The sequence below is a fragment of the Ochlerotatus camptorhynchus genome, unplaced genomic scaffold (assembly GCF_037179485.1).
Source record: "Ochlerotatus camptorhynchus isolate MF236.1 unplaced genomic scaffold, CSIRO-AGI_Acam_v1.1 ptg000266l, whole genome shotgun sequence".
NCBI lineage: Eukaryota > Metazoa > Arthropoda > Insecta > Diptera > Culicidae > Ochlerotatus > Ochlerotatus camptorhynchus.
The window spans coordinates 1,340,733-1,361,768 of NW_027040756.1; the positions used below are offsets into that span (position 1 = coordinate 1,340,733).

A 21,036-nucleotide genomic window follows, 5' to 3' on the forward strand; every position below is an offset into this window, starting at 1 on the left:
TGGACGACGAAACGTATATAAAAGCCGATTTTAAGCAAATTCCGGGGTTGGAGTTTTTCACCGGCAAGAGCAAGTTCGATGTGGACGACAAATTTAAGAAGAAGAAAATGTCGAAGTTCGCCTCCAAATATCTCATTTGGCAGGCCATCTGCTCTTGCGGACTGAGGAGTGAGCCTTTCGTGACAAAGGGTACAGTAAATGGCGAGATCTACAAATCTGAGTGCCTCGAGAAGCGCCTTTTGCCGTTCTTGCAGCAGCACGACGAAGCTCCGTTATTTTGGCCAGATTTGGCATCATGCCACTATTCTAAAAGTGTCCTGGAGTGGTATGAGGCCAATTCCTTCCATTTTGTTCCAAAGGACATGAATCCGCCAAACTGTCCGGAGCTGCGCCCGGTGGAGCAGTACTGGGCAATAATGAAGCGGGAACTTCGGAAGAGCAAGAAGACAGTCAAAGACGAGAAGGACATGTTAAGAAAATAGAAAAAAAACTGAGAAACTGGTACCGGATGACACTGTAAACACTTTGATGGAGGGCATCAAGCGAAAATGCGTTCAATTTTACACTCAAGGCTCCATCGATTAACTTTTATTTTGATTTTTGAAGTAAATAAAGGGTGTCCACGATGAAATTGCCACACTATGAAATTGCTCTAACTTTTTAACCGTTGGGTAGAATTTAATGAAAATTTGGGTGGAATTAGTTCATAGTGCATTATTTACATCCTGCAAGTTTTAAAGTCCTGTGATCAAAACTCGCGGAAATGGAGTCGAAAGAACAGCTCGTGCGTGATAAAATCTTGCGCATTCATCACGAGAACAAGGATCTCTCACATCGTTCCATCGCTAAAACGTTGGGAATCGCGAATTCCACGGTGTCGCGAGTGATTAAGCGGTTCGAGGAACGGTTGACCACCGATCGGAAGCCCAAAGAAGGAAAAAGTATTCCGTACAACACCAAAAATCACAACCGCGTAGTTGGGGCCTTCAACCGAAATCCGAACGCCTCCGTTAGGGATGTGGCTAAGAAGCTGCACCTAAGCCGAAGTTTTGTCCAGAAGGCCAAAACTAAGGCTGGACTTCGAACGTTCAAGGTACAAAAGGCCCCTAATCGCGACGAGAAGCAGAACAAGTCCGCCAAAACCCGTGCCAAGAAGTTGTACCTCAACATGCTGACGAAAGTTGAATGCTGCATCATGGACGACGAAACATATGTGAAGGCCGCAACATGCAAAAAACGGTTGTGCAGAATCTTATGGCCGGGGCTAAGGCCAAGGTGCGGGCATTTGCGTATGGACTGTAAATAAAATACGAGTAAAATGGTAAAATGAAGTTTAATAGTTATTTCTCAATCCCTGAAAATTTGATGGCAATCGGATGAAAACTCGAATTTTGCGAATCAATTTTGTGTGTGGCAATTTCATCGTGGACACCCTTTATATGTATAAAACTACCCTAAAACTTTGGTTTGATTCTAAACATTTTAAGAAAATTATCATGACATTTTCGGTGTCGCAATAATTTCGTGTTCGCCCTTTAATCGGGCTCGATCTTGTCGAGAGCCGTAGGAACGTAACTAATGCTTCTTTCGTATCTGACGTTTTTCAGTCTCACATAAGGGGTGTCCCACATCAAATTGCATCAAGGAAAAAAAAAACGCTGTAAAAAATTACCGATTGGGTGTTTTCTCTTGATAGTTTGATTAGAAGTAGTTTAGAGTGTATTGTTTACACTGTATTTTTGTCGCTGTCAGTTTTTCGTCGTGAATTGATTTTGCGCAAGCGCCTGGAATAATCAACTCTCTCATCGGGACATCAGAAAACAACTCGGAATCGTGCAGTCAACGGTGAGTCATGTGATTAAACGTTTCTACGTAACTCTGAGCATCGAACGGAAGGAGAAATGCGGTCAGAATGGATGTTCTATTAGTGATCAGGATCACAAGCGTGTCGTGAAAGCGTTTAAGCGGAATCCCAATGCTTCGGTCAGGGATGTGATCAAAAAGTTGAATCCGTCCAAGTCTTTCGTTCATAGAGCCAAGGACCGGGAGGGACTGCATACGTTCAAAGTGCAGAAGGGTCCAAATCGTGACGAACGGCAAAATACGGTGGGAAAGTCACGGGCTCGGAAACTGTACACCCAGATGCTGACGAAGACTCATTGTCTCATCATGGATGATGAGACTTACGGCAAGGCGGACTTCCGGCAGCCTCCGGGCTACTGTTCTTCACCGCCCAGCACAAGCTTGATGTTCCGGAGGCAGTAAGAAAGCAGAAATTTTCAAAGTTTTTGATTTGGCAAGCGATCTGCTCTGTGGCAAACGGAGTGTGCCGGGACTGTAAACGGGGAGATCTATCTCAAGGAGTGTCTACAGAAGCGTCTGATTCCTCTGTTGAAGCAATACAAGTACCCTACGATCTTTTGGCCGGATCTACCTTCGTTCCACTATTCAAATGTTGTCCTGGAGTGGTACAAAGCCAACGCGGTCTGTTTCGTACCCAAGGACATGTAAATTGTATCATTTGGATTGAAATCTGTTGATGCTAAAATATTAGGAGAATCTTTGTCCATTTGAGAAAAAAATCTTTGAAGTAAGCTCCACTCAAATGGGCTATTCCCTGCTCCGAATAAAGATGAAGATTACATTTTCTACAGCTATTGTGAAGCATGTCGGATAAGAATACAAATATATTACATATATATAAAGTTATAATGACTTTCTGGCTATAACATTTTGAAGGGTTTTTAAAAGAAAATCAAATAAATTAATCAAAAAGAGGTCTGTGATATTCAAACTACAGTAAAGAGCCAGATTATTGGAAGGTTTCCTAATTATCCTAAAAATGCCCTTTACACACTGCGTGGGATTTAGTGTAAATCAAGATATTAATCTAGAATTGGAATGTTGGATATTGGAAAATCTTTATACTAGATGTGTTCCGAAAAGAAAGATTTAATTGATGAGTTTTGTCAACATGAATGACTAGTAAATGTTGAGCTTTTCAGCTGAAAAATCACTACAATATTACAATGCAAATAGTCAATCATGCTCATGCGCAACCATCAAGCGTTCACTTCAATCAGATTTAGGCCGCTCTTTATTAGGGTTGGCAATACCGGAGGCTTATTTCTAGAAACGGTTTTCCAGTAATGAAAAAATTTTACCGGTAAAACCGGTCTTAGGAGGAACTAAAAGAAAACTGCATAATTATAAGAAAATGTGTTTATTGGTAAATTATTCAGTTAAAAATGCGCTTATCAAAACTAGGCTTGTTCGTTAAAGTAAAATTGAACAATGCAAAGAGCGTTTATCGTATTATCTTCCAAACGAGAACGAATTTTAGTGACGAAGTAAAAACAAAGGGCATCGTAAATCATCTTCATATATTTGCCTTTCAAACCCTCAGCATCGTAGTAGGCAAACTATTGTTTAATAACTTTTTTCAAACTGTTCGTGACGTTGACGCTGAGCTAGTTCTGAAAGCTGCAAACTTTGACTGCTGTAACCGTCTGTCAAATGTTTCCTTCAGGGTCAAACCATCGTTATCTACATCAGCGGTTTCGTCCAGTCAATTCAGCTCCTCTCTTCGCTCGGCGTATGCATGTATTCCGTTATCATCCAAATCAATCAAGTATAAGTCTAGTATAAGAGAGGAGCGGATTCAAAACAAACTACCTTGGCAACCTATGCCTAGGTGAATTATAGCAACACTGCCAATGCAATCAAGATAGACGCTTATCGATTGGCTCTGGTTTTGACAGTTCGTTTGGCTCAAAACCAGCCAGTCCACCCCGCTCTTATACTAAACCCGCTCTACTCCAAAGTCATTTGTCATTGTATGTAAATTAAATTATTCTTTGTTTTTTATATTACATACATTAATTTATTTATATATCTGTCACTATGGTAAACAAGTAGAAAACAATAAAAAAAGCTGGACAAATTCAACAACTAAAACGAAAATACAGGTTTTTTATCGTACAAAAACCAGTATTTGTAAATTGTAAAAGAGCACGGTAATGCCGGTAAAACCGGTTTCGGTAATACCGAAAAAGCCAGTTTCGGTAGAACCGGTTAATCAACCCTACTCATTGTATTCTGTAATTAAATGTTGCTTTCTGTTAAGTATAGCTCCTACGTTCTACAAATTCAAAGTGGAATCGTTTTCTGAAATAATTTAAATTCTTACCATGGTTAGAACTGTTACCATTTTCAAACATTCTCTAAAAATCCTTCCTATCTCTTTTCATTTTCAGATAACGTCGATACCTGAAGCTTTCCAACGGCAAAATCTGAGCGTCACAACTTGCACAGAACCAATCAAGCAGAGGAAGCAAACTGGCCGAGAAAAATAAATCAACTTGCAAAACTTTTCCATTGTCACACACATACCGATCCCCCTGATTGTTCTTGCTGAGCAAACTTGCCCATGAACTAAGCGTAACGGGAAAAAAGACCGATCACCACAGTTTGCGAGAAACTTGCTCCTTGTTGCGATATTTTCACTTGCTTTCCCTCATTTATTGTCCATCCTCTTCCTCCGAATAATCCCCACACATCCATTGTTGACGTTTTCTCACATATTGTTGCCCATGTTACGCTAGATCTACTTTCAGTGACCAGGAAAAACAGAAACTGCTGTGTTCACAAATTTTAGAAACTTTCCCCCCGCTGTGTGTCGTCACTTCCGGTTTATCATCTCTTTCTATCTATATCTCTCTATTTCTCTAAACCTGTCAGAGTTTATTTTAACCTCAGCACCCTTCCCTTCAGAAACGTGTTTTACTCTCAGTGTGTGCGCCTCGTGTTGAAAAGATAAACAAACCAGCAACCAGGAAAGAACGAATCGAACGAACGTGTGACGTAGTGTTGTGAATTGTTTCTTTTGAAGCATCAGTGTTAACAGTTAAGTTACTGCAGCGACCACCACCAACAACAACAACAACTAAACCAAGATGGCGGCTTTCATCGCTAAGCAGATGGTTGGTAGCCAGCTGAATGCTGTCAAAGGTGAGTTTTTTTTTATTGAATCTCAATTATATTTTAAGGAAGTAGCCTTGTATAATATATCATAAAATGTTGGATCGGGTGTTAAGATTGGATCTGTTTGTTTTTAAAACCTACCTCAGGTTGAGGTTCGCACTGACAAAAAATTCGCTTTCTGGTGCGAAACATTGGAACTGGTTCCAATCCAGGTAATAAACGAATTCGCTTTTAGTGTTGAGCTGCATTTTTTTTTCAAAAACCTGCTTCAATTTCAAGCACCAACTTCCAGCAAAACAAAAACACCAACGAAATGACTCTTCCAGTGAATCGACTGACTCGGTATACCAAAGCCAGTGACTTCTAACGGAGATCGTCTCTTTATCAGTCGACATTCCGGTGCCTTCATTATCCTCAACAATTTAAATCGTCTTTCAAATTGCCAACAATGATAACGAAATAACAGGATGACGACCGTCGTTGTGGTTCGTCCTGGCCGTGGCGCCTTACCATTAATGGTGTTGTACCTTTCGTCACGGCTACTGCCCGCAGACCGGGTCAATTTAACGACGAGAAGAATGACATTTTTTCACGTCTACTGATTCGATAACGGGGTTTTTCTATCGCCATCTCGCCACCTCTTCACAAAGCCCAAACGGTGCGTAATGAAGCAAATGATTCCAAAGCTAGGAAGCCAGGGTGTTTGCTGCCGGAGTGGGACAAGAATTTCCATTTCAGCTTATTGCTTGAGTAAGAATGGGAAATTCTTTCTACGGCTCTTTTGAAGAATTATCAGCAATTTCACCGGCTTTAGCTATGGAAGCTGCGGAGGAAATTAGGAAGAGCGGGTGGGGATGAAATATTTCCTATTAATCGAAAAATGGCGAGCATTATCAATGAATTATTTATGATCGTGGTCGGTCATTAAAGATGATTTATGCACGATTCATATTGGATCGGCGCGGAAGAGCGAGCTTCTATCGAGTAAGAAACACGGCACGTGGCAAATTGATTGAGTTCAGGAATGAGTTTCAACTAGCAGCGGGAGATTATTTAGCAATTTCAATGAAAAACGGAAATTCTAATCAAAGCTTAAAGGTGAGGAAAAATATAAACTTGAAAAGATATACGGCGCACTCGTTGATTCTAAATCATTAGGGCAAACGCTCCTATAGTTGCGGTACGTACGGTACGGTTGAAATTAAAGTTACTGTCTTTACATTATCTGATCTTCCTCCAAATGCTTTAAACTTCTCTAATGTTTAACTTCTTAGGAGCTGTCAGAAATACCCTGAAGGCCTCGGAACTCCTTAAAAGTTTTTTTTTTTCAGTTGTCTGAATCTAATGCAACTGCCTTGAAGTTCTCTGATCATTGCTGAATTCTTGCAGTTTTTCTTAAGTTTTTGAAATTAATCTGAGGTTCACGGAACTTTTCTTCAACGGTTACCTCATTCTTGAGCTGTTCCGCTTAGTTCCAGATACTCTCTGGAATCAAATGGTACGGGACTGCCCTAAGATTTTTTTATGTTCCCTGATGCTCTTGGAGCTTCCTGAAGTTCTCGCAATTGGGTTGTTTAGGGGTATTGAGTAATGATAAGTATTGAGGTAATACATATTCGTTATCTGCATTAAAAATAGAACCGAAATCCAAAATTTCATCATTTTTGGTATATTGGAACTATTTTAAATAAGTACGATAACATTAGCAAAAATCACCATCTAAGCGCCCCTTGGTGGAAATTTGTATGGGAGCGAGCTGTCAACAAATAGATGTAGTGTCAACGATCAAAAATTTAAATCTTGATTTAAAAATCGAGATGAATATCTACGGGATCGATAAAAATATCGTTTTGCTCAGAAATCAAAGCTCAATCAGATGGTGTATGAAAATCAGTATATTTTTCGAAGTTAACCCAATTCTCTCGCCCCGAATTTATTGAAAGTGCCTTATAAATCTTCTGTTAAATTCCTGATATATTTCTGACGGTCTCTAATATTCTCAACTCAGCCTTACAGGTCTTTAAACCACACCAAAAACCTGGCATTTCGTTAAGTTCTCGAATCTTTCTTGAAGTTATAGGCACTGCCCTAAAGATCTATAAGCTTTCTCACAATTTTCCTCAACTTCTCTGCACTTTTGTCAACTTGTCTGGCCTTCGTTTAGATTCTCTTAATCAGTGTTTGAAAAATAAAAAAAAAAATTCAAATCTCACCAAAGAACAAGATCACGCTTGATTTTGGAGCAAAATTTGTTAATATTTTGCTCCAAAATCAAGCGTAATCTTGTTCTTTGGTGAGATTTGATTTATTTTTTTATTTTTCAAACACTGATTAAGAGAATCTAAACGAAGTCCAGACAAGTTGACAAAAGTGCAGAGAAGTTGAGGAAAATTGTGAGAAAGCTTATAGATCTTTAGGGAAGTACCTATAACTTCAAGAAAGATTCGAGAACTGTGGTTAATATTGCAAGTTGTGATATCGCAGCTCAGAATATCAAGCAAACAAAACTCACTAGCTGCAAATCTCACCAAACTGTACGTCAATCTATCCAGCGGAACAAACTTAACGAATTTCAAAGTTGATTCGTGTTTTGGAATGTACCAATAGCGTACCATAGCGTACCATAGCGTACCTTCAAGGATTTTAAACGTACCTCAAAGCTTCCCGGAAAACCCGTGTCCCGCTGGATAGACATAGGATTTTTGCAATGATCAAGACGATCGACCACATTTGTACGAAAATGTGACGTACCAAATGCGTATTTTACGAATTTGTAATAAATTTTTAACGTACCTTTTAGTTTCACTTAAATGCTTATACTAAACTTTTTAAAACGGTTTATACTTGAACTCTGGGCACGGAATTGGATTCCTCGGAAAATTTTAACACGATTTCATATACAAAACATTATACTTAAGTACATTCTAGCCGATTTGAGGACCAAAAACAGTTTTTTTATTTGCATCCCTTGAAAATATACTAATTTCGAACAAAACCGTTAATTTCATGAATAATTATGGAGACGCACGGTGCTGCTTGGAAAACTTCCATCATGAGAAATGCCTTGATAGCTTTCTGATCGGCCATGACCAACGTACCTAACTGGAATTCACTCTCTGATAGAATTTACCAGTGATTTAAATAAAAATTAGTATTATTTTAAAAATTCCATTTCTTTGATGATACATTAGAGAAAATGAAATATATATAAGGGAAAACACATCAATGACAAAAACTGACAATACCGGACGGTCCCTACGTTTATGCTTTTTGATGCAAATTGAAGAGAATTCGGCAAGATTATTTTTTTGGCATAATTCTTTTAATAGGAGGGGCTAAAAATTTGCACTAATAGGCATAAAGATAGGTACCGTCCGGATGGAATTCAATTTTGAAATCTGTGTTAGGGAAAGTGCTTTTTGCAGGCAATCTGTGATAATTATCGTAGCAACAGTAGCACACTCGTGCAATTTTCAATTGACATTTTGAAAAACGATAAAGTCTTGATTTTTACAGAATTAAAATCCATCATCTCTGGACCAAAATCAGACAACTTTGATTTTTGAAATTGCGCCCCCAATGTTGCCTTAAACATACATAGTATGTCAAATTCAAACTTATGGGAACTGACATCCGATTGATGATCTTAACAAGCGTCGCGTCACTTTTAAAAAAAATACCACTCTACATTGATCGATTCTGTTCATCGACCCTCTTTTTCGTTGATAGCTTGGCTTCATTCATATTTCGGGCCAATTTTTGTACATAGTCTATTAACCGAAACTATTATTAAGCGAATTAGACGATAAGAACAACTGAACAAGTTTTTGGAGCCGAGTTATTACCGAAAGAAATATTCAATGAAGAGAATCTATCAATGTAGATTGGTCTATTTGAAAGTTAACGCGAGAAGTGCCCAGAAAATCTCAATGCTTCATCAGAACAGAAACTCGCTGTAGTGGAGTCCATACTGTCTGCTGGATTGAAACAAATCAACGATCTGGTGAACAGGAATGGTAAGCTTCTTGACTTGGTTCTCGTCAGTGACTCCGATTGCATCGAGCTGTTTGAACCACCCTTTGCATTTATGAAAGTTAATTGTCACCACAAGCCGTTGGTTCTAAAAGTTGACTCCCATTCGAGAGATCATCCGCTCACCCAGCAGCCCACAGTGAATATAATTTGGCCTTGGATTGGGTACAAATACCTGACCAACCCACCATTGATGCCGCCGTCTCCGTATTCTACGACAACGTCTATCCAAGATACTGTCCCGGTGAAGACACGAAAATCTTGTTTGCAATTCCAACAACCTTGGTGGAATCCGCAATTGCGTAATCTGTGTAACCGTCTGCGTAAAGCTCGAAAACGTTACTTTTGTTCCTGGACCGCAGTAAACAAGTATACGGTGCAGCTGGTAGAAGCAGAGTATAATAGTTTGCAGGAAGCTCGCTTTCGTGAGTAACCTTCAAAGGGGTTCCAAGGAAAATCCATCGTCGTTTTGGTCTTTTATCAACTCGCGGAAAAGATCAGCTGGTATTCCCTTGGACGTCACCTACGGTAGTAGAAACTCCACCACCGACACCGATTCTGCTGACCTTTTCGCTGACTTTTTCCGAAGTGTTTTTGAACCCGATCAAACACCTCTACCGCAGCAATACATTGATCAGCTACCAAGATACGACATTCACCTGCAGCAGCTCATCTTCAGTCAAGACGCTATTCTCAAAGCCCTTTGCTCAGTCGATCCATCGAAAGGTCCAGGCCCGGACCGTATAAGTTCTCGAAAATCTTCTGCATGAAAAGTTGTATCCAGCTGTTCAACCCATAATCTCAGAGTTTCAAGCATGGATTCATGAAAAAGCGCTCGACAGTCTGTAACTTGATGACTTACACGAACACTCTTCTAGGTAGCATCGACAAGCATCAGCAAGTGGACTCCGTTTACATCGACTTCTCTAAGGCTTTTGACAAAATCCCTCACGACCTAGCCATTATGAAGCTAAACCGCCTTGGTCTTCCACCGTGGATCGTTTGTTGGTTGAAATCATACTTATCATCCAGGAAGGCTTTCGTTAAGGTACGTGATTCCAAATCCGAGGGAGTCACCTAGGACCTCTCATTTTCGTTCTGTTTATTAACGACGTGTGTGATATGCTAAGTTCCTGTAAGTTGCTATATGCGGATGATCTTAAGCTGTACCGTGTGATCAAATCGATCGTGGATTGTTGCGCACTACAAGCTGATATAGAGCGATTGTCATCCTGGTGTCAGATGAATTGAATGCAAGCCAATACTGCCAAATGCAAAATGATTATCCTTACCCGATCATTTTTGATTACTCTATGAATCAATCGCCGCTGGAAAGGGTTAATGCCATTAAGGATCATGGGCTCATCTTGGACAGCAAACTACGGTTTAACGAGCACATATCCATGACAGTTGCAAAGTCCAACTCCATGCTAGGATTTTTGCCCCGAAATACTGCACAATTCGACGACGTGTACGCCCTGAAAGCGCTGTACTGCTCTATGGTTCGCAGTGTTCTTGAATATGGAGTACAAATTTGGGCTCCATATCATGCTGTTCATGTACTGCGCATCGAGAGAATCCAGAAACAGTTAATAAAGTTTGCATTACGACGTCTGCCATGGACAAATCCAGATAGCTTACCTCCGTACGAGCATGGATGTGCGCTTATTGGACTGCAAACACTAACAAATCGCCGAGTCTTTCTCCAGAGGATGTTCATACTTGACATGATTAGGTAGTACTCATATTGACTGCAGTTGTTTGCTCGGGAACATCAATTTCCACACTACAGCTCGCCGTCTCTGCAACTTATTACTTTCTGTGGACTCCCGGACATCGTACTGCTTACGGTTATAACAATCCTCTCGATAGATGTTGCAGACTGTTCAATGATGCGTGTGATGTTTTTGATTTTAATATAAGTAGACCAGTTTTTAAGAATAGGATTAAGTCACTTTAAACAGTCTGGCTAAAATGTCAAAGATGGTGGTTAAGTTAATAAAATAAATATAAAATACTCTTTAACAAATTGATGGTGGTTCTGAAAAGGACCGTTTTGTACAGAGCGTAACATTATTGACTGCTTAGGCTGAGTGTGAAAGCAAACGGTAAAGGAAGAGTCAATGATAGTGCCATCCAAAACATTCAATCACTCACGAACAGGTTTTTTTTTTTTTTTTTTATTTTTTTTTATTTCCTTTATTTACAAGGCTTTCAGCCATTGGCTGGTTCGCCTTGGGCCGCACGAACAGGTGACTCATACCGCTTGCCTTCGCTCACACAGCATGTAGGTAATGGAGGCATTTTTCCATAGAAAATGTACGCTCAGTCATTCAAAGCAAGTATTGGGTACCATCACGGAAGAATAAACGTGCTGACTGAGTGCTCGGCTTTCAGTGACTCGTTTACCTCTCAGTCATTCAGACTCTCACGAGGCAGTGAATGATGAGACAGATGGCAGTCATATTCATATGCAAATGACTCATTGAACCTGACTGTTTTGCGCACTGGTTATGTAGTGATGGTTGAGTAATGTTATGCTGAGCTATTAAGGTGTTTTACTCAGATAAGGCTGGCGAGCTGTATGTTGTACTGCTGCTGCTGCTGATGATGACCATTGGACACCACCACTAGAGTGATGCAAAATTTGATATTTTTGCTTAACAATACTTAAACAATTTCAAATTGGATCCTGACTAACCTCTCAAAATTTGAACCCATTTGGTGAGAAACTGAGATGGCACAAACCATTTGAAGTTTGTATAGGAATTACTATGGTAAAACCAAGATTTTTGTTCATGTCTATCTAATAATTCACCATATTAGTCTGCTTCAAAAATTTTAAATAGTACATGAAGGAAATTTTCCCAGCTACAACTTTGCTCAAGACCACATTTTGAATAAATGCAAGGATCGAAAGTTATTAATGGTTCAATGCGCTGATGTCTTATGATCATGCTCAATCAACTGCTCAGCAGGCAACATTGGTGTTTCTGGGGCGTTGAATAGGACACAAAAATCATGGCTACTATGTCACACTGCAAAATACAGTGTTGCCTACAGAGCAGCTGCTTGATCATGTCATAAGTTTACCAATCTCTTAAATAATTAATAACTTTTTCCTGTCTCGTTTTACAAAGAAACGATGTTCTGCAAAGTTGTAGCTGAGAAAATTTTCTATAAGAATGGCTATCGCAACTCAAAATGGAAAAAGACTTGAAGGCAATGAACAAAAAGTTGAGATTTTCTATAGTAAATTACATGTAAATTTCATGTAACCAAATGAGTTGTAACTTTGGGAGGCTAATCAGGACCCGATTTGAAACCATTTAAGCACTGTGGAGTGAAAAAGTCAAATTTTGCATCAGTCTAACCACCACTCGCCACACGCGGTGAGACCGGAGTGAATTCGATTTTGAGATCTGTGTTAGGGAAAGCGCTTTTCTCAGTCAATCGGTGATAATTTTCAATATTATAGCAACAGTTGCACATTCGTGCAATTTTCAATAGTGACCTTTTGAAAATTGATCAAATGTTAATTTTAGCAGATTCGTAGATGATATTCCAATCGATTGACTTGTTCAGAATTAATATCTATCTGCTATTGACAGAGTTATAAGTGGTCAAATCCTGACCATTGATCGTAACGCAGTCGATTTTGGCTTTTTTTTACGTCAAAAACTGTTTTTGGTCCTCAAATTGGCTAGAATGCACTTAAGTATAATGTTTTTTTTTTATATTCCGTGCCCAGAATACATATATAAATCTATTTAAAAAGTTTAGTATAAGCATTTAAGTGAAAATAAAAGGAACGTTTAAAATGAATAACAGATTCGTAAAGTACGCATTTGGTACGTCACATTTCCGTACAAATCTGGTCGATCGACCTAGTCATTGCTGAAATCGTATGTCTATTCAGCGGGACACGGGTTTTTCGGGAAGCTTTGAGGTACGTTCAAAATCCTTGAAGGTACGCTATTGGTACATTCCAAAACACGTATCAACTTTGAAATTCGTTAAGTTTGTCCCGCTGGATAGACGGACGTCATTATTATACCTTAGCTTCTTAACAAAACGAGGTGCAACGGAATCATTTTTGCGTCGATTCAACTCTCAGCTTCAACATTACACGTTCTGGATAGTCTCGCAGTATCAAAGAGCTTGTTAAATCAATTTCATGCATGATATTTTGCTCCAATATCAAGCGTGATATTGAGAGCGTATGAGAGCGGAAAAATCACTTTGCTAATGATCATGCCATCACTGCTCTAAATATCGCTGAAATTATCAGAACTTCTTAAATGTTCGTCCATCTTCAGTGAAATAAACTAAACCGCCATACATTTTCCGAAACTTCTCTGAAGATCCTGAAGTATTACAGTAGTTATCAGAACCTCCCCAGTATTCCAGTAGTCTGTATATGAAACTTCGGAATTTACTTTCAATACAAGGTTCTTATAGTTAAGGCCTGTACTCGAAAAAAATGCACCAGACAAAATTGTTCGCCAAAAATTTATTTTAAGTTGGATTTTCTTGAAACTTTCAGGGAATGAACTAATGCATATGGATTATGTTTCGGCATAATTACTTCATTCAATTTCCTTTCCATCGCTGAAAGCACCTTTCCCTTAAGACCCCTCATTACATTTTGTGCAATGGTGGAGCCGACCTTTTTGGTCACTTTCATCCATTCTTTCTTCAACTCCAGCTCGTTCTTAAACACCTTGGACGATTTTCGAACTTTGGCCTTCATTACGGCCCAAAATATTTCCACCGGACGAATCTCTGGTGAATTTGGAGGACAACGTTATTGTCTCTGTACCAATCCAACGTCGATCGCGCGTAATGGCATGATGCCAGGTCCGGCCAAAATAATGTCTCGCCTCCGTGGGACCACAGGAAGGGCAACAGACGCTTCTGGAGGCACTCGGTGCGGTAAATTTCGCTGTTGATGGTACCCATTGTGATGTACGGTTTACTCAGTTTACCGCATTGGCATATGGCCTGCCAGAGCAAGTATTTTTTGGCGAACTTGTCCACTTTCTTCTTCCTTATGTCTTCCGGAACATCAACCCGTGATTTGCCAACGTAGAACTCCAGCCCCAGTGTCTGCTTTGCGTCTGCCTTGATGTAGGTTTCGTCATCCATAGCCACACACATCGGTTTCGTTAACCACTCTCAGCTCGTTTAATGGTTTGCTGAATGAACCAGGCGGAACACTTTGCCTTCAGAGCCACGTCGCGAATCGAAAGGTTCGGATTACGCTTGAAATAATCCAACACCGTCCGGGGCTTCACAGGGTTAGCTGTCTTCGATTTTCTTCCACTTCCAGCCCGCCGCTCGGTCGTCTGGGACTCCTTAAACGATTTTACCACCCGAGACACAGTTGTTTGGGTAATTCCCAGTTGTCTACCGATCCATCTCATGGTCGCAGTCGGATTTTCCATGACGGCGCGCAAAATTCTCCGAAGATTTTCTTTTTGTTTCGATGACATCTCAATAACCACTGAACCGATTGTTATGAAATTTTGCACATGTAAACAATTCTTTCCAAACTAGTTATACCCAAATTTTCATCAATTTTTACCCACGGATAAAAAAGTTACAAACGGATAAAAATGGTGCATTTTTTCGAGTACAAGCCTCAATTGGACTGCTTTGAAGTTTTACAATCCTCCTGATGATGTTCTTGAAACGGCCCTTAAATTAATGCAATTGTAGTAAAGAGCCCTGAAGTTCTCCGGAAGTCCCTGGATTTCTTTAGGCTTCGGTGAAATTTACGAAACTTTTTGAAGGTTTCCACTATTGTCCTATAATTTCTAAACTTTTCTTGTAAAAAAGATTCTATCTACTCGGAAATCAGAACAATCACAATTCAGATATTAATAACCAGGTATGTGTCAAACTACACCTAACAAGCCTAAATTGACGTTTGAATTGAAGAGATCCCAAAAAAAAGTAAAGGGTCTGTGCCTAGGGGCACGAACGGAAGCTTGACGGAGGATTGCTAGTGGACGAAACAATAGTTTAGCCTTTGGATCTTCATCTTTGTTCTAGTTAATTCACAGGATACCCTTTTAAGGGCTTGTTTTCGTTTGAATTTAAAAATCTGATACCCTACCCACTTGAGCGCAGGAACCTACCTAACTACTTACTAGGTTGCCAAATCACGAATGATCCGGTGGTTTGATCGCAGACAGGCAACTTTGAACCTTTCCAGCGTGAACGTCTTTCGCTCCTCGAGTGTTTGAAGACCGAGCAGGTGGTGAATCTCAGAATTACGAGTTCGCGGTGGACTGTTAAGGATCATTCTGAAGATCTTGTTTTGGATCCTCTGAAGCTTTAGGTGGTGGCATATAGCACAACTCTCCCAGATTGGCTTAGCATACTCAATAGCCGGCAGAATAATTTGCTTGTGGACAGCAAGCTTGTTTTTGAGGGACAGGGTGGACTTCCTGTTTATCAGAGGGTAGAGCGACCTGATCAAGATGTTACACTTGGTGGATGTCTTGTCCACATGGGATCGGAATAGCAATTTGCTATCGAGGGTGAGACCAAGGCAGACTACTTCACTCGACCATTCAATGGGAGTGCTATCAAGATGGACCTTGACGTTAGTAGGCGGAACAAGCCGAGGTGAATTCGAGTGTGGAAACAAAATGGTTTGTGTTTTAGCTGCATTGATACAAATCTTCCAGCTCTTGAAATAGTCGGACAGAACATCCAGGCCTGATTGTAGTTTACTCGCCAGAGCACGGATCACTCGACCCTTATAGATGATGGAGGTGTCATTTGCGAACATTGACAGGATACCACCACCTGGCAGGGGAGGAACGTCTGACGTGAAAATGTTGAATAGGATAGGCCCAAGCAGGTTACCCTGAGGGATCCCTGCATCAACGTTGAACGTATCAGAGGGGACATTGTTCGGGTAGATCGGAAAGTTGTATCGATGCAGTTTGTCCACTAGGCCATCATGCCAGACATTGTCCAACGGTTTCTAAGCGTCCAGCAATGCCATAGCAGATTGTTTTTTAAAAGGGACTTGTTCCGCCTGATGATGTTAGTTACTCTACCTAGTTGTGGTGGATGTCAAATGGTCTTTTCTAAAGCCGAATTGCTCCTTGAGTTAGATGTTATTTTCGTTGGAGAACTCCAGCAACCGGCTGAGTATCAACTTTTCGAATAGTTTCGCCACTTTGGCTAACTTCCAGCATGCAGGGAAGTAGCCAAGCTACAAACAGTTGTTGAAGATAACGGTAGGATGGTTGAAGAAGTCAATACTTAAGTTTTTCAACTCCAGGTTGACTACACCATCCATACCCGCTGCCTTCATGTTTTTAGTGGTTCTAACAGCTGCTATCACCTCATCAGCCGATATTCTACTATCGTCATGTACTACTACGGGGGTGTCAGCGACTATAGACATTGCCTCCAGTACGGCAGGCTGATGGGGGCCCACCATGGCTTGGCCAAGATTATGTGAAATCACAAAATTTTGGCCAAAAGCATTTGCCTTTTCATCTGGGATTATGAGTAGGGATGGGTTCGAGTCAATACAGGAAAACGGAGGGATCGGTTTCGACTTATTTTTCAAAATTTTGGTCATCTTCCAAAATGGCTTTGCACAATCTGGGAGAGAGCGAATTCTGTTGGCAAAATCGTTATTTCTGAGTTTCACCATCCTGACTTGAATAATTTTGGTTAGTCTAATGACATTGGTCTTCAAGTGGGGCAGCCCACAAAGCTGGAACTGCCTACGAATGATGTTACGGAGTCTGATAAGGGTTGGGCTGCCAAGGTGCAGAGTATGACTCACCTGTCTGGATGCTGGTACGTGGTGGTATGCACCGATCGACTTCTTCGAATGACTCCGGTAGGACGTCGTAGTCGATTTCTGTGTCCACACAGCGCTGATACTGCTGCCAGTTGACACGATGGTGATTTCGCCGGGAAACTTGAAACCTATTGGCCGCAGAACCTACTTCGGCCACCACCGGTTAGTGGTCCGAGCTCAGTTCCTGATAGGCGACAGGTTGAGAAATGTTATCGCCAATGTTACTGATGAAGACGTCGATGGTGGCATGAGCTCCGAATCAACTCAACCGGGTGGGAGTGTCCGGACATAGGATGTTGTAGTGGGTTCTGGACGACGGAAATGATTTGGCAAGCGTTTTTATTATCGCTGCTTTTCTCCTCCCTTCCTTTCATTGGTGAAATGGTGAGCGGTCAACCGTGCATTGAGCTCGCTCAAGTGAGCATGCCCAATGTGTCGTGTGGTCGATTTACACTCTATCGTTACGTCCGTATTTGGGATTTTTCGTTACATGTCTGAATTTTGATTTTTCTTAATGTGACCCCCAGTATAGAAATTAAAGACGTCAAAAGCGAAGGATACGCACATATCAACGCTTGATAAAAGACTATTTTTTGGAAATCTGAGAGTCTGATAATCTTTCAGAAAGCTCCTCGTATACGGAGACCATCCCGGTGTCACTGCTACTTCTCCTATTCTCCGTAAAGCTGCTGATAAACATCACCTGTGCAATTCACAGAACCCATGGTTCAGTAAATTCTTCATGACGTTCTTCTCGGGAATCCCAAGTTGGAGACATTCCCCCACCCATTAATACATCAAACGGAATAGAGCAAAACTGCTACGCTATTTTCACTATGAGAAGATCTGCTGCCATGTGTCTTGTTCACACTTTCCTAGTAGTGCTGCTGGGAAAAACCGGTCGATACGGGTACTTGGAAATGAAAAATGATGCTCAACTCACTTGGAAGAACCCACCGCCAGCCGTTGCTGCCGGCTTCACACCCGATGATGTAATTTATGAGTGCTAGCATTCGCATATATCCATCTCTATGTATGACGGACGAGTAAGTGGAACTTATGATCGATTGCCATTCGCAGTCATGCTTTACTTTTTACTCGATGGCGATGATGATGATGATGATGGGCTCCCATGGTTCCCGGAGTGGGTGGGGAAGAACAGACATGTGGATGGCATTCTCAGTTTTCACTAGTAGGGAAAAAGAGGAGCGAAAGTGGTGGTTGCGGGAGTAGATAGTCTTTTTGTTCCACACTCGGGTATGTGGGACGACGCTTTTTACAACAATAATTCAATATTAATAGAGAATAAAAGCAAACTGAAGAGCATTCTTTGCCGCCAAGCAAGCGACTGCTCGTAACGGGTCTCGCTTTCCATGTATGTATTCACAGCCATGGATGCATAGTTTGGTGAATTGGTGACGGGAAAAATGAAGTCACTTTATGGATAAATGGAGAACCCATCATCGCAGAAGATAGAGAGCCGTTGAGGGTGGCAACGATGGAGGCTGGACGGTGCTGATGAGTTTCATTTTTTTTGCTTTGTACGAGATGGAAACAGGAGCTGCTGCCAAGTGAGATGGGATTTCAATGGGGTCCTAAATGACATGGCCGGAAAAGTTAGCCCACATGCTTGTCCGGTTTGATGCTGGTAGTTTTACTGATTGGATCTGGAAATTTCATAATTATTCTGTGATATTGTTGGAGTTGAAGTTTGTTTGGGGAAACTTTAGCTCTTACCAACTGGGTTGACCAATTCTGGTGGCTCTGGTGGCAAAATCAAATTAGATTTACATTTATACCAGTGAACAATTTTCGCTGTAAAATGCATGGTCATGGGGTTTCGGCAGTGTGAAAGTTCGGGACCAAACAAGGGGCAGTTGCAATCATGTGGAAACCAATACAGGCCAGTCAGGCTTTCCGGATCAATGTTTTTTTTCCCAATTGAAAACATTCGATTCAACTTTTTCAACCCGAGATTGCGTCCATCGACACTACATAGAATTTAACCTACAGGAGGAAAAAAAAATGCCTGCCAAAGTGAGAGGGTTCACGGACACGCGGTGCTCGGTTGAATGTGGAATTTAATTATATCGAGGTGGCACCCCATCCAACCCATCAAGCCGGAATGAAAATGGCATGACATCACGTTAACAAATAATAATTTCTGAATATATATTACGTGACGTCCGATGGAAGTTTTCCCGAGGATGGCCTCGTTTCTAAGTCGTAGGAAAAAGGTTCAAATTATGAAAAACTTTTGGTGGTGTCTGATGTTCGATTCGGTTCGGTGGGCTCAGATTACAGCCAGAAGGCATAAGATAAAAAAAAGTTAAATTTTAGTGTGAAAAGCATCCAAAGCAGCACGGATTTTGGATGGGAGTTTGGACGTGTGGGTTATGGCAAAGCTACACGATCTTCAGACCAAATGTGGTTTGTTGGGCGTAGAGAAGAGGGAATTGAACGAGTTTCTGTGGAAGTTAGGTCAGCGAATATACTACTTTAGTGGCTGTGAGCTACTGCAGAAGGCCATATCGGCATGATGATGGGCCATTAGGCCAAATTCCTCTAAAACGAATGCCATTAGGCCGAATGGGTAAATAGGCCGAGTGGGTCATTAGGCTGAAATTTTAATAATTTTTCTAATTTAATTTCTGTAGTTTTTCCGATAGCAGCAAAACTAAGCCAACATTTTGTTGAAACATGTTTAATCCAACATGTTAAAAATTCTTGCTGCCTCGAATGACCCGCTCATGTTTAAAAGAAGGAAAAATCTCCAATGATGAATAAAATAAAATTAAGGAGATGAACTAAAAATCTTCATAATAAAGATTTAAAAAAATCCAATGAACTGTGTTTAACTAGACACCTATTGAGATAAAGCATTTAATCCCTTTAGAACTGTGAATGAGTAACATATCGTGCCCCGTAACGTGGGTAGATCACCTTTTCAAGGTACGTTACGGGATGTAAGATCTACCACCGATTCCTAGTCCTGAATTCTTTAAACTAGGGGAACAGGATTTTTCAGTAATCAAAGGAACAAATCTTAGTCCTTGTTACTTTGCATGCCTTGTTGATAGTGATAAGTCCTCGGGTTGCCTGGACCGAGGATGATATTGAAACAAGGAAAAATTGAGTTAGTTAGTCTTCACATATGTGATTCCTAATCTTTTGATCGTTGTTCCCTGTGGTGAAGAGGTTAAGACTAGGGTTCTGATGCATGGTAATTATCGGTGTCATAGCTTATTTTTGTTGTTAAGGAATCAAATTTTGACTGACAAAGGGGCGCGCCTTTGGAGTGTGTTCCAAATCCGAAGGGTATAAATAGCAAAACCTTTCAATTAGAATCGATTCCTTGCGATGAAGGCAAGAATGACAACTGTATCAAATCCAAATACTTCATCATTTCTCAATAGTGATGGAGTAATACGACATGCACTAAACTAAAGACACGGGATATACTACAATAGATCAAATTACTGGTCGCAGTAGTGTTATGCCCCGATCAGAGGAAAAAAAAACATATCGTCAAACGCAGTGTTCACTAGAGATGGGCGATCCGCTCCTGAGCTATTCTAAAAACCCGGTTCACTAAAGTGAGCTGATGACCTGCGGTTCATATTTAAGGGACCTCAGCTCATCAGCTCACTGATATCGCAAGTCTAATCTTTTCAATCCGTCACGGAAATTTTCAAAAAAGGACTAATTATACTCCGCTTATGCATTGAACAGCCACCGTAATTCAACATATGCCTTCTGATCGATAGCATCAACGGTAAAGGCAAACTTCCAAGCGGTTGTATGGGAGAGAGACATATGTGCTTACACGATGTTAAATTTCTACTGGTATTATGGTCTCAAAGCCATATTTAGGAAGACAAAAGTATTTGCGCCCAAATCATCACTTTTAGACACATAGTGTCTTCGGGAAAGTTTCTTCATATGGTTTGGCCAATCTTTTTATTTTTTTTTTATTTTTATTTTTTATTTAAATTTTACTTTTTATTTGAATTGAAAATACAAACTTTTTTATTATTTGTGGTAGTCGAATGTAGTGTTCTAAAGCAAACATATAGGGTGTCCCAGAATGTCTAAGCACGACTTTTGAACACCCCAGCTTGATTCAGATGATGTTTAAACAGCTGGTTATCACGCTGAATCAGTGTTGGAAAAATCATTTTCAA

The 21,036-nt window shown here is 40.6% G+C and overlaps 1 protein-coding gene across 7 annotated transcripts in view; it reads left to right on the forward strand.

Moving 5' to 3' along the window:
- cpx (complexin) overlaps positions 1-21,036 on the forward strand; it is a 1,092,625-nt gene that overhangs the window by 499,429 nt on the left and 572,160 nt on the right. For 5 of the 7 annotated variants that reach the window (XM_065227124.1, XM_065227129.1, XM_065227122.1 and 2 more), the window contains exon 2: positions 4,774-5,010. In XM_065227124.1, coding sequence (XP_065083196.1) covers positions 4,956-5,010 — 55 coding nt within the window. In that variant the 5' untranslated portion in view covers positions 4,774-4,955. Of the gene's footprint in view, positions 1-4,758; positions 5,011-21,036 lie in introns of all 7 variants that reach the window. The other 2 variants (XM_065227123.1, XM_065227126.1) reach the window with 2 other exon arrangements.